At 38.0% G+C, this 14,709-nt stretch overlaps 2 protein-coding genes and 1 long non-coding RNA gene across 3 annotated transcripts; 1 reads left to right on the forward strand and 2 right to left on the reverse strand.

Annotated features, from left to right (window-relative positions):
* The first annotated feature begins 671 nt into the window (after positions 1–671).
* On the forward strand, positions 672–8,677 carry LOC139606754 (uncharacterized). The gene is made up of 6 exons (XR_011684675.1): positions 672–920; positions 1,789–1,827; positions 2,388–2,604; positions 3,200–6,121; positions 7,123–7,339; positions 7,659–8,677. It is a non-coding gene; the product is annotated as an uncharacterized lncRNA (long non-coding RNA).
* A 799-nt stretch (positions 8,678–9,476) lies between these two features.
* Positions 9,477–10,857, reverse strand: LOC139606751 (complement C1q-like protein 3). Its single transcript, XM_071459075.1, has 3 exons — positions 10,574–10,857; positions 10,338–10,466; positions 9,477–10,018 (listed from the first exon to the last, which is right to left on the reverse strand). The coding sequence occupies exons 1-3, from the start codon at positions 10,788–10,790 to the stop codon at positions 9,738–9,740; spliced, it is 627 nt and encodes a 208-aa protein (XP_071315176.1). The 5' UTR covers positions 10,791–10,857; the 3' UTR covers positions 9,477–9,737.
* A 1,897-nt stretch (positions 10,858–12,754) lies between these two features.
* Positions 12,755–14,139, reverse strand: LOC139606750 (complement C1q tumor necrosis factor-related protein 3-like). Its single transcript, XM_071459074.1, has 3 exons — positions 13,865–14,139; positions 13,657–13,785; positions 12,755–13,298 (listed from the first exon to the last, which is right to left on the reverse strand). The coding sequence occupies exons 1-3, from the start codon at positions 14,085–14,087 to the stop codon at positions 13,018–13,020; spliced, it is 633 nt and encodes a 210-aa protein (XP_071315175.1). The 5' UTR covers positions 14,088–14,139; the 3' UTR covers positions 12,755–13,017.
* Positions 14,140–14,709: the final 570 nt, after the last annotated feature.

Raw genomic sequence — 14,709 nt, forward strand, 5'->3', positions numbered from 1 at the left:
TCAGAACAGGCGTTTTCATACACATTTACTGCTAATGATCATAGAGAAGCTCTTGTTTGCAAGATGACTGGTTGTGATCATATGTTAACATGACTTAAACAGTGCAGAGGCTCGCTGATCAGGTGAGAAAGCCCGCTCATTGCTGATAAACTGTGGTGTTGTGATGTGCAGAATCTTTACACGAACCTTCAAGGGCCTTAGCATTTCCTTGCACTTGACCTCAACCATATATTGACTGGCCATGCTGCTGCAGAGATGAGGTTTGACAGCTTCGCACATACTCACCACAAAAGTGCTCTTCATCATAGCAGTTTCTTTCTCAGTACATGCACATTACTTAATGCTATTATTTTCTGGCAATAAGAGAAACATTTTTGGACTTAAATAGTAGATATAGATTTTCTTTCAAATCTGCTTTTTTTCTTCTTCTTCTTCTTCTTCTCCAGTGACAGAACTTTATGATGTAATATTTTTTATCTGAATTTGTCACTGCAGTTGAGAGGATATCGAGGTTAGTGTTTCAGCTACAGGGGCTGGTCTATACTTACATTAGTCACCGGACAGGTTGCAGGTTGTGTTTGGTTATGTCTGTCTCAACTTTACAGGGCCTAAACATTGCCTTCTATTAGGACTGACCTTGTCCTCACACATAGCTCTTGCACTTCCTCATTTATGAGAAATGGCAAATGGTTTGTGTCAACACATGCATGCCCATTACTCTATACACTAATTATCATAGACATATATGGTGAAAACTCAATTTATTGGCTGTTAATCTCTTTGCTATGGGTTAAAATGATTGGTTGCTATCTGTTTACAAGAGAAGAGGTTTAAAAAGGAGGAGTGTCTTTGGACTTCAAGCAGAGACTCAAACGTCAGTTGGTATTGATCCTCTCCAGATTTAAACATCGACAGCAAGGGTGAGAAAATGCTTTGGCTAATTTAATTAATCTTACCATCATTAAAAAATGTGGACTTTGTTTCTCTCCATTTATTCCAAATAGTGCCTCACATGATTCACAATACTCAACATTCAATTGGCAGATGCTTCATCCAAAGAGTTGTATTCATTATTTCTGTATGTTTTTATTGTATTTGTTTTACTGTAACTAAATTCAACAGGAACAAGAGCTAGAACGCAACAGTTTTTGAACATCATTATGTAAGTGTGTGTGTGTGTGTGTGTGTGTGTGTGTGTGTGTGTGTTTGTTTGTGTGTGTGTGTGTGTGTGCGTGTGTGTTCATGTTCATCCCTGCACACAAGGCAATCGCATTTCAGACTGCTCTCTCCTGTGGTTCCTCAATGGTGGAACAAGCTGGATCAGGGCAGGAGCATCCAACTTACCTTCAACAATCTTCTCCTCAAAACTTAAACTGTCCATTAAATGGCCAGTAACCATAGCAATGATACCACTAATTCCACTAAAGTAGGACCCAGTGAAATGAATGGAGTAGAAAAACGGCAAACAATGTTAAGATAGGCTCTTGAGACTATTGTAATGTTGACATGGACACGGGAAGCTAATGTAGGAACAGCTGTCTGTTAATGCCAGGAGTAATGGTGTGCTGTAGCAACAACCTGGTACTACTACACCTTCTGCTACAGTTTAGCCACTAGAGACATGCTAGTTCCTGGTTGGATAATGGTCTTATGTGTGCTTTTTTCTAGTCTCAGCCTTTGGACATACGAGTGCATGATTATAAATAACAGGATGTATTTGTTCCTCTAATCATTGTGCTTAAGGCGGGCAAAATGTAAAACATTGTTGTTCTTTTTGATTTTTGGAAGACTCTGGAAACCCGGCCTGGTCCTCCACACCTCTTCAAGGTAAGATGCTGGGAGCTCAAAATATTATTGGAGGGTGTCTTAGGAACAGGCTGGGGTATGCAAGGAACTGTTAATTTATATGACACTTAAAAGGGATAGTAAACCTTTGGGATCAGGCCCACTGTGTCGTCCCCTCAAAAAAGGGGGCAACTCTGTGGTTGACACCTCTGCATTTTTGTCATATTTAGCACATTTGGGCTCATTTTTTTTTCAAGTGAAGTTTTTAGTTTAGTTTTTAAGTATTCATACTAATGACCTTCCTCACATGACAGGGTCACACCAGTCATGGCTGAATACTGTGCAGTTTTTCTTCCATATATTTCCATTTTGAACTTTCTGACAAATATATCTTTCCTCAAATATGTGTGAGAACTCTGTGTATAACATATGGAACCACAAATGCAACCATCTCAACAAAATTGAGAGAAAAAAAAAAAAAAACTTTCATTTTGCATTTTAAAGACAGTGTAAAGACACTGCACAGCATAATTTTGTCCTTTTCTCTGTTTTTGAACAACAAATTAACAGGCTCAAAAGCACTTCTTCTTTTCCTACTCTAGACAAGATGAACATCCTTCTCCTGATCACTGTCACATGCACTCTTGCCCTCGTCTATGGGCAGGGAGAGGTTCACAACACGAGGAACAACTCAGTGCTGCCTGACTACAACCGACGTCCTTGTGAGAGGAACAGGGACAACAATGCATACAACAGATTTGCTCACAAACACATCCTTCAGAGGAGCTTTAATGTGTCATCGGATTCTGACTGGACAGAGTGAGTAAAAGAGTTCAGTCAGTGTGTTAGTAGGCCATCATCCATCTTGCTTATCCTTATATGATTGCGGGGGGACTGAAGCCAATCCCAGCTGACATTGGGTGAGGGGGGTGTACACGCTGGACAATTTGCCGGTCTTCACAGGCTGATAAATAGAGACAAACAACCACTCGCACTCACATTCACACCTATGGGCACTTCACCAAGAGGCCAGATCACCTGGAGGGAACCCACACAGGCACAGGGAGAACATGCAAACTCTTCACAGAGAGGCTCCATTGCTAACCACTGTACCACTGACTTGAATTGAATTAGATGGAAATAATACATTATACATACAAAATACATAATACATTCATCTGAATGACCAACATTTTATATCAATTTCATATAAATTAAAGACAGTGACATGAAAACATAAATAATGGTTTGTCATTGATGCACAAGCATCTTTTATCATGTTATTAGTTTACTTATATATTATTAAGGCCACTGGGTCTTTAAATCATACTTTATCATTTTTTTTATTGTGCTGTAGATAAGTGATTTCAGTATATTAGTGGCACTGACGTGAAACATTGATCTCTTCATACAGGTACTTACAGGATTATAACCTCTGCAACAGAACTGTTCAGTCTTTCATGATGAACTATGGTAATGACTTGAGAATCTGTAATGGCTATGGGCTGCGCTGGAGGGATAACTTATGCATCAGTGACAAGATGATACAGGTATATGATGTCAGGGTCACTAACACTAGGGACTGCAGTGTGCAGAGAGAAAGTGATGCTGCAAGGTATGTGATCGTGGCTTGTGATAAAGTTGCAAACCATTGCCTTCCTGTTCATTTTCATGGAACCAAAAACAGGAGGCCACCCGGATTGCATGAACGTTGCTAACCATGAGCTCATGATTGGTTTGATGTCTAAAACCTCTGTCAGGCTTAGCTAAATTAAGTTTTTTTGCTTACATAAAAATGCTGATGTAATTTTGTCAGTACTGAGGTATATTACATTACTGCCTTCTAGAAATGATGTTAATATACAGCCGATAAGCAACAGCGGAGGATGTGTTACTCATTTGCATATCTGGCAAGTCACAAAATATGTTGATAGTCAACATATCAGTTAAATGTTGAGTTTTTTTTATGCTTATGTTTAGGCACTCTCAGTTCCTGGTGCAGGATAGAGAAGAATTATGATTTAATACATAAAACGTAATGTGTTTATTTACATTTAACCTAAACCACCATCTTTAACCCAACCTTACCTAAAGTGTTTTTGTTGAACAAACCTAACCACAGACAGGAATCTGAATGTGAACTATGAAAACTAATGTTTTAAAATGACATTTCCTCAAAATGACATGGAGGAGACGACTTTGTGTTAACAGTACAGTAATGGATGTCAGTTTTTCCCAGGCTCAGTTCATTATATTAAAGGTGCTATATGTAAGTTTTTATACTGTTTCCAGTGGTGGAGAGCAACACCAATGCTAACTCCTTTGCATAGATAGATAGATAGAATACTTTATTAATCCTCGAGGAAATTCAGATTGTCCAATAGCTCACTATGTATTCAGTTCTATGTAATCAGAGAATGTATTCTAACCTCACATTAGCACATTAGTAGCTGAAGCTCTCTGCATTATCTCCACCACCACCTGCTCCTGGCAAAGATACCGCAACTGACAGTAGAGAAAATGTACATATTGCACCTTTAAGCACATTGTTGATTGTGACTGAAATTTACAAAGATTTTTTTAAAGTCTTAATTAAGACTGTATGCTAAGTTCAAACTATTTGCTTCCCGCTTCTGTATAATCATTTCACAATCAAACTAACATAAGAAATTTTGTATGAAAATCCTTTGTTTTACTTTATTGTCAAATAAAGGTTTTCTGCACATTGTTGTTTTATGATGAGTTCATGTACAGCAGAGAAACTCATAAGCCGAACACTATGGAGCATCAAGCAATTCAGTCAATTGGAGAGACAATGCAAAAGAGGAAAGACAATTAAATTTGAAAAAAAAAAATTACATTCAACAGAAGAAAAAAAAAATCTTTTGATTGATTTTTTTTTTTCCAGGTCAGTAAAACAAGTTACAGCCCCAGATTAGCCCTCACACCTGCTAAACAATTAGAACATGATAAACTGATAAAAAACTGATAGAAACAAATAGAAATTAAAGATGATGCCCTGTACATGTAGATTGCAAATACAATGCAGGTTTGTGCCTCTGCTTTGTTGCCTGGTCTTTTTAAAAACTCTTTTTTTTTTTTTTTCATATCAACTGGTAAAGTGAGCTAAAGAAAACAGTGGGTTTAGACCGGTTGCTCTCACATCAGTTGTGATGAAATATGCCTTGACAAATATGTGGTGTCTATGTTGAAGTGGACGGTTACACTTTCCACACAGACTATCATACACTTGGTTTTAAAACACTGTGAGGAGAGTAGAGCTTATCCTTGGTTGTTGTTTTTTTTTAATTGATTTTAACTTTGCTTTTAATACTCTTTAAGTCACGACCAATTCCACCTTCATCCACTCAACTTCACCTGTCTTAATTAAAAGACTTTTCATAAATCTTCTCCCATGTCTGCATTTGGATCCAGCCAGTGATTTGTAACACTTTCACTCTATCTTTTAATTCAGAAACTTAATGAACTGGATGTCAACTCTATTAGCTCACCTCCTCTTTTCATGTTATACACAAATGAGTGCTCAGGACTATATTTTCAAATACTCAGATGATTCTTCATGGCTAAGTTAGTTATAGATAATCAGCCAAGTGGTTTATGCACTCCTTTGTGTCTTTTATCAGTCAAAATTTTAAACAGTAGCCTAACATAAGCAGAGGTTTCAGAGGCTGTACTGCGGGACAAAACCACAAACTGATAGATGCCTATTTATTTATTTGCTTATTTATTCAATTTTTTTTTTATTATTAATTTGTATGCATTCTATGACATCTTCTGTTACCTAGTGTTGTGTGCCCATATGTGCTGACGGGTCATGGTAGTGGCCCCACCTGGACCAATACATGCACCTCTACCCAGGGGTTATAATTATAACAGGCCAGGTGATATTTTTTGCAGTCACTTTGATTGTATGTTACGTACATTACATTACTTGAAGTTTTACATATTATTCTCTACGTTCATCTGATATTTTGAATAGTACATTTTCTGTGACCCTTGAACTAAATGTGCACAGGGAAGTGTATTTTGTTCAGCGACTCCACCTGTAAGAGGATGTTGTGAAAGAACAGACCACTAGCTGCTATAGCAGTTTGTTACCATGGTGATTTGGTGATTTTGGAACAGTGGCTGTAGCATCTTACCAAATAAGTACATGGCTGTGCATAGTGTACCCCTTTACAGCCGCAGCTACAGCCTTTGACCATACAAGTACATGACTGTGAATAACAGGATGTGTTAGTTCCTCTAATTATTGTATTTAAGGCAGTTATTTTCCCATTTTCCTGAAGACTCCGCGCAACCACATCTCTTTAAGGTAAGCCACCTTCACATGATGGCTAGAGGTTAACTAGATTAGGTTTAAAATAGATGCTGAACATTATTTGAGGGTCCGTTAGGAATGGACTGGGGTATGCAAGGAACTCTTGGACTTCATTTTTATGGAGGGTAACAACCTCTTGGGCTGTCGGCAACAGTGAGGCTGCTCCCTAGCATATCTAGAAAAGCGATACAAGAGCCAAGTCCCGACCATTCGGTTAAGTGCTTTCCTGGGGTTCAGGCAAGGGAGGGTTAATCCCATAGTAGGTTTAGCTGCAGCACTCCTACACTTAAAGGGGATCGATAACCTTTGGGATTGGGCCCACTGGGTCATCAAGGCCTGACATTCCTGGTGTGGAAAGACACCCTAAGAACTCTACCATCTTGTTTAGTCCATTGAATGTCCCCCATAAAAAAGGGGGCAACTCTGTGGCTTTCTGTGTTTTGTCACTTGTTACATGTTGACTACAGCCATGCAGCTCTAAGGCTGTTTTGAACTTTCTAACAAATACAACCTTCCTTAGATATATGTTAGTAGTCTGTGTATAAAATAGTCAAATGCAATCATCTCAAAACAACTGAGAAAAAAACCTCTGATTTGGTGGGCATACAGAGCAGATACCTGTCACACCAGAGGCCAGAGAGAGTTCATATACAGAGTCACAGTTGTGGTTATAAGTTATCCACTGCAAATGGATATTATATCGCAGGATCAGATATTTTGGCAGAATATCTGAACAGAAATATCTGTTTTGTTCTGTTTGTCTGTGAACATTTTACTTACCAAGTATATAAATTAACATTTTCTTTAAATCAGTAGATTATGTAATCTCATTGCAATCACTGTACTTTTTGCATGTATTTCCTGTTATTAATTAGTTGTATATAAAAGTAGTTTCTAGGAGACAGGGGCATAACTTAAGACACTGCACAGCATAACTTTTGTGTTTTTTTCTGTCTTTGAGCAAAAAAAAAAACAAAATTCTTTTCTTACTCTAGACAAGATGAATATCATTCTCCTGATCACGGTCACATGCACTCTTGCCCTTGCCTATGGGCCTGGAGAGGTTCACAACACGAGCAGCAACTCAGTGCCGGCTGACTACAACCGACGTCCTTGTCGGAGGAACAGTGACAACAATGCCTACAAGAAATTTGTTCGTAAACACATCCTTCAGAGGAGCTTTGACAGAGGTTCGAGGTCTGAATGGAGAAAGTGAGTAAAAGAGTTCAGTCAGTGTGGTAATTGTGAATTGGCCATCAATCAGATTGAAATAATACCTCATTGTAGTTGTATACTTTTACAGCATTTATGAAACTGGTCAACATTTTTTATTAATTTCATATAAATTAAAGACAGTGAAATGAAAACTTAGCATGTTTGTAATACCACATTACTGCTTTACTTAAATATTTCAAAGGCCACAGTGTCATAAAACCTTTAGTTGTACTTTGTTTTATGATACTGTAGATAAATAATTTTCAGTATATCTGTGGCATTAGCTATGCAGTTAAACACTGATCTATTTATACAGGTACTTACAGGATTTTGGACTCTGCGACAGACGTATTCAGTCTTTTGTCAGAGGAAAGCATGAGAAACGTGTCCGGAAGATCTGTAATGGCTCTGGCCGGCGGCTGAACAGCATCATGGGAGGTAACTTATGCATCAGTACCAAAAGGATAAAGGTATATTCTCTCACTGTCAGCAACGATGGAGACTGCAGTGTTGAAAGACTATCGAAAGACACAATGTATGTGATTGTGGGTTGCGACAGAATTCGAAAACGCTGCCTTCCTGTTCATTTTGAGGAGACCACAAACCAAAGTCCAAACCCACTGGCTAAACGCTGCCGCCCTCGTGCTCATGATTGGTCTGATGTCTAAAATCTCTGTTTTGCTTACATAAACAATACAGTATAGTGATGGATGTCAGTTTTCCCCATGCTCAACTCATTTTATTAAAGGTGCTATATGTGAGTTTTTGCTATTGCTATATAACAACATGGTTGTTAGCATTAACAGCTTTTTTACTTACCAGCCTAGATGAACTGTTGCAAGTCCACCATCAACCTTATTCCTTTACTCACTAAAAGCTGTATCTCGTGGTAGAAAGCAACACCAATGTTAACTCTTGTTTTGCTTTTCTATTTCTCTCACTTCTTTTTCTTCTTCTAATGCTAACCAGCTAGCCCCAGCCCATCTTCAAATACGACTTTGCAATAGTATCACTGTAGCATCCAGTCTGCCTTCACTTCAGCATGAGAGTGTAAAGAAGTAACACTAATCAGAGGGTGTCTTCTAACCTCTTGTAAACACAATGGCTGAAGCTCTTGGCATTATCTCCACCACTACATGCTCCTGCTGAGATACCACACTCAGTGGCCGAGAAAACGTACACATAGTACCTTTAAGCACATTATTGATTGATCCTGTTGATTTATCCTGCTTCTGTATAATCCTTTTAAAATCAATCTAATGTAAAAATTTCGTCAAGCTGTATTAAAATACTGTTGGTTTTGCATCATTGTCAAATAAATGCGTTGCACCTGCATTAAGCATCATCTGCTTACTGTTGTTTTATGACGAATTTATGTACAAAATCATAACACTATACAGCATCAGGCAGGTAAAGACTGACATGTTTTTTTCAGGAGTTATAAGAGACAAAGCAGAGCTTAAGAACGGATCCTGTCATTTAAAATATCCAACTTTGATGAACCCACAACCAAAACTTTCTTAGCCTGGGTTCTTAGTTGTTAAGACAATGCAAAAGAAAAAAAGACAATTAAAAATGAGAAAATGAAATTTGGTGAAAATTTAAAACAGATTTACAGCTGATGAAAACAACTTCTTAGTTTTTATGGACTGCTGGACCACCATCAAAGGTAAGGTGACCAGTTTTCTGCTATGAAAACCAGGGACATTTCCTGTTCAGCTGTCAGTGTATCATTAAAATATCCAACACCTCAATGTTGGCGACAGCCAGGGCCGGGCAATTATGTTTGCAGGTTTTCCATCTGTCCTTCTGTCTGATTCTTATAAACACAATATCTTAGTAAAGCCTTGAGGGAATTTCTTCAAATTTGGCACAAACAACTTGGACTTGATGATGAACTGATTAAATGTTGGTGGTCAAAGGTCAAAATTCTGTGACCGCACAAAACTCTTTTTGCTATAAATCAAGACTTCACACACCAGGTTACCTCCTGGCTTAGTTAAGTTATGTAAAACTTTTCAGTTTTAATAGAAAACACAAAAACTGTTTGCTTTAAAGACAGTTTGAAGGACCAAGCATTTCAAACAAATTTGCTGGCAGTGTATTTCATGTACGTCAGAGTACCTGCAAACCTCAACAGCATCCTTGACCCGGGAACCAGAGGGATTTTTCTGTTTCTCTCTCACAGCTTTCGGTGTGATTACATGTTGTTCTATTCTTTACAACAGAAATGAAAAAAGGAATTATTCAGGTTTTGTCACATTTATTTCTGTGCGTATACAGTACTGAGAACAACATCTTTCCATACAAACTGATTCTAGATTCTAACAGCAGAACACGTATCACTCATCTGAGGTTTATAGCTTCAGACAATGATTTCCAACAATTTTTTTTTTTACATTTCGTTGACCAAAAAACCGTTGAAAGTTGTGTGCAGGCCGTGTCCCCAAACATGCGAGTTTGCAGGCAACCGCACATAGACCTGGTCCCCTGGCTGCAGCTGCAGGAACACTGCGTTTCCTCCATTATCAGCGGTGTCAGACTGTGACTCGTGGTCATGTGTCATGATCATCAGCTGGTCGTTCTTGTATAGTAGCAACTTTCCCCCATATTCTCCTCCAGAGTGATAGAAGATGCTAAAGTAATAAACACCTGCAACAGGTGCAGTGAAGACACCTGTGGAAATAACAAGGTGTTGGTGTTGGCCTTCAAGCAAGCAGTTCACATACATGTTTAATAATTTGGTTGAATGCAAAAGTACAAACACTAATACAACATATTACAGTGTGTCATGTGTTTTCTAATGGTAATTTGTGGGTAAAGAAATATTTATGACAACTGTTATGTTGTTGAGCAACATTTTTGTTTCTCTTCAGGGAACTCAAGAGATATTCCTTTATAATATTCTTACTTACTTAATATATATATAAATACTTAATACCTTACTTCTGTATCTTCTTCTGACTGTTATGTAATGCAGTTTGTGAGTCTTTACCTGTGAATTGACCGTAAGCACGGCCAATATTTGTAATAACTCTTGTGTAGACCAAAGTTGTGTCTGTGTTGAAGGGTCCGATGCTTCCACTTCCTCCTGCTGCTGCACTGAATATCACCTTCTTGCTTGCTGTGTACATGAAAAGACATTCACATTTTTATTTTGGAAAATAGAAGTAAACACAAAAGTCAGATTTAATAAATTATTTATTTAAGTACAGTAAAGACTTAATCTACCTTGATTTTTCAGCTCTTCAATCTGGCTTTCGCTGTTGATGAACTTGGTTTCAAATTGTGCCAGTTTAATTTCCATGTCTTCTATTTTTTGTTCCATGGCAAGAAGTGCAGAAGTGCAGGAATCAGGGCAGGTAAGTTCACCTTCTGTCTCATTCCAAGACTGGCCTAAATTCAGGTCGCAGCAGAACAAAATCAACAGGCAAACGAAAAGACTCATCTTGTAGTGTGAATCAAACAGTGTCTGATTCTGTGCCTGCTCTGATCACTTTTATGTGGTTTTATCTGTGTTTATCAATGATTACCTTGTGTGATATAATGACTTTATAACAGATATATCCCTGATAACAAACATATCCCTGGTGAATTACTGGCAGAGGAGAAAGTTCATCTTGCTTGTTTTTGTTTCCTATTTCATCTTTTTTCCTACTTCGACTACAGATTGTGCCCCTCTTTGTGCAGTTAAAAGGTAAATCTGTATATAGATGTTTGTTTTTATTTGATAAAAGCTAAATAAGTGAGCGATAAACTATAGAGATAGTTCAATCTAACAAAGCAGCTAGGATAACTACTTAGAAACATTACTTTGTAACATATTGTTTTGTAACACAATGCTTCATAACATAATATTTGTTTGAGGGTGCGTGGACCCCCAAGTGGCATCGCTGTGAGGACGGGACATCTGGAGTGCAAACATGAGTTCACCTTGATTCCAACCAGCTGGCAGGGGTGTGAGTATGAATTGACATATCCTTCCATCTGCTATATATACTTCAGGAAGTACTGAGTGAATAGATGACATACATTATTTAAAAAAACTGAATTAAGTATATACAATATGTCCAATGTGAAACAAAACCCATCTTGAAAATAGGAAGAAGATTAAACCTTTTGACTGCTCTTTATCTGTCCCATCTCTTGTGTTCAAAGAGAAAATTTCAGACAGGAAGTCACATGTTTTTTGTTAAACATTTATCAATTTATTTCAGTATTTTTTTCTCGTAAAACATTTTATTGTGAAAAATTTCTTGGTTCCTTTTGTCCTTGACCTAATATGTTCGGATGTTAGAGATGGACATATTGTATACAATGTCACAGCTGACATCAACACCCCTGTGTTCAGACTGGAAGACTGTTAAGGTGACTGGAAGTCACTCATTTTCCATGTTAGCCAGCATCTCACAGCCTGTTTGCAGGCAGTGTGCGCATCAAGAACAGTCGAAATCCAGGCAACTTTATGTGAAGGACCTATGAAGCAGTTCAGTAGCAACCAATTTGAGTTGCTCCACGCTGGAGAATCGGAGGGACAGAATTGCATGCTAAATTGTGCCATAGCATGCAAAACAGCCTTGCTTGACAACCTGATGCGAATCAGTCAGTAACACTGATGTTTCTAATTGAAAAGATTTCCTGCAGTTAACTCAGACCTGACTTGTGGTCAGCTGGCACAGAGATACAGGTTGACATGTTTGTTTGCTTTAAACAGAGTTTGAAGGACCAAGCATTTCAAACAAACTTGCTGGCGGTCTATTTCATCTACGTCAGAGCTCCTGCGAACCTAGTGTGAATCAAACAGTCTCTGATTCTGCACATGCTCTGACCACTTTTATCTTGGTTTATCAATGATTACCTTGTGTGATTTGTTGACTTTATTTCCTTTATTTCTCTGATTGCAAGCATATCCCTGATAACAATTTATATCCCTGATAGCAAACATATCCCTGGTGAGTTACTGGCAGAGGAGAAAGCTCGTCTTGCTTGTTTTTGTTTTCTATTTCATTGCTTTAAAATTTTTGAAGTTAGTTCAGTCTTTGTTTGCTCTCTACATTTATCTTGGTTTATCAATGATTACCTTGTGGGATTTGTTGACTTTATTTCCTTATAGCAAACATGTCCCTGGTGAGTTACTGGTGAAGGAGAAAGTTCATCTTGCTTGTTTTTTTTTCTATTTCATTGCTTTAAAATTTTTGAAGTTAGTTCAGTCTTCGTTTGCTTTTTTCTGAGCCAGATTTGAACTATCCTTATTGTATCAAGGCCACAGCTGACTCAGTGGTTCATGAAGGCACAAGCATTTCTGTAGGCCCCCCACATCAGCAAAACCGAGGTCCCACATCCCTCTGTTTCTTATATTTCTGGTTTGTTTTAATTGCACTGAGGTAACAAGTTGCAACCATTTACAACATCTCTACATGAGTCCATTTATTCCCACTTTTCATCATCCAATGAATTTTCCAATGACAGCTTTTGGTGTGATTACATGTTGTTCTATTCTTTACAACAGAAATGAAAAAAGGAATTATTCAGCTTTTGTCACACCATTTATTTCTATGTGTATAAAGTACTGAGAACAACTTCTTTCTATACAAACTGATTCTAGATTCTAACAGCAGAACACGTATCACTCATCTGAGGTTTATAGCTTCAGACAATGATTTCCAACAATTTTTTTACATTTCGTTGACCAAAAAACCGTTGAAAGTTGTGTGCTGGCCGTGTCCCCAAACATGCGAGTTTGCAGGCAACCGCACATAGACCTGGTCCCCTGGCTGCAGCTGCAGGAACACTGCGTTTCCTCCATTATCAGCGGTGTCAGACTGTGACTTGTGGTCATGTGTCATGATCATCAGCTGGTCGTTCTTGTATAGTAGCAACTTTCCCTCATATTCTCCTCCAGAGTGATAGAAGATGCTAAAGTAATAAACACCTGCAACAGGTGCAGTGAAGACACCTGTGGAAATAACAAGGTGTTGGTGTTGGCCTTCAAGCAAGCAGTTCACATATTTAACATGTTTAATAATTTGGTTGAATGCAAAAGTACAAACACTAATACAACATATTACAGTGTGTCATGTGTTTTCTAATGGTAATTTTAAAAAAATGTTGCTTTTAGTAATGTAACATTTACTTATTTGATAGTTCACAGATTACAAGTAAAAAATTATTTTTGTGTGCACATGACTGTGTTGAACAATATTTGTTTAGAGAATATATAGATGAGAATACTGCAAATCAAGAGATATTGGTTTATAATATTATTGAGAATCAAACATTACTTCTGTATCTTCTGCAAGTTTGTGAGTCTTTACCTGTGAATTTATTGTAAGCGCTGCCAATATTTGTGATGACTGTGCTGTAGAGTAACATTGTGTCTTTGTTGAAGGGTCCAGTGCTTCCACTTCCTCCTACTGCTGCACTGAATATCACCTTCTTGCTTGCTGTGAACATGAAAAGGCATTCACATTTTTATTTTGGAAAATAGAAGATTATTATTTATGAAATAAAGACTCAATCTACCTTGATTTTTCAGCTCTTCAATCTGGCTTTCGCTGTTGATGAACTTGGTTTCACATTGTGTCAGCTTATTTTCCATGTCTTCTATTTTTTTTTTCATGGCAAGAAACTCACTCTGAAGAGTGCAGGAATCAGGGCAGGTAAGCTCACCTTCTGACTCATTCCAAGACTGGCCTAAATTCAGGTCGCAGCAGAACAAAATCAACAGGCAAATGAAAAGACTCATCTTGTAGTGTGAATCAAACAGTGTCTGAGTTTGTACCTGCTCTGATCACTTTTACCTGGGTTTATCAGTGATTACCTTGTGTGATTTGTTGACTTTATTTCCTCATAGCAAACATGTCCCTGGTGAGTTACTGGCTGGGGAGAAAGTTCATTGTGCTTGTTTTTTTTCTATTTCACTGCCTTATAATTTTGGAAGTTAGTTCAGCCACAGCTGACTCAGTGGTTCATGAGGGCACAAGGGTTTCTGTAGGTCCCCCACATCAGCAAAACTGAGGTCCCACATCCCTCTGTTTCTCATATTTTTGGTTTGTTTTAATTGCACTGAGATACAAGTTGCAACCATTTACAACATCTGTGCATGAGTCCATTTCTTCCCACTTTTCATCATCCAATGAATTTTCACATCTGTGCACATTCAAATGCTTCTGCTTAACAAACAGAAGGAATGTTTTTCCTGCATGATCTCATGGGATTGTGTAAAAACAGCTCACCACTTTTCGAGACGTTTCATGTATCATGTCTGCACATTTTCAACGTATTTTTACCATGTTGGCCATGTTGTTTCAGCTAAATGTTTGCTAATTAACAGGAAACACAAAGTATGTCTCATGCAGTTGGGAACA

The sequence above is a fragment of the Trachinotus anak genome, unplaced genomic scaffold (assembly GCF_046630095.1).
Source record: "Trachinotus anak isolate AG129_WGS33_773 ecotype Australia unplaced genomic scaffold, CSIRO_AGI_Tana_v1 ptg000023l, whole genome shotgun sequence".
Taxonomy (NCBI): Eukaryota; Metazoa; Chordata; class Actinopteri; order Carangiformes; family Carangidae; genus Trachinotus; species Trachinotus anak.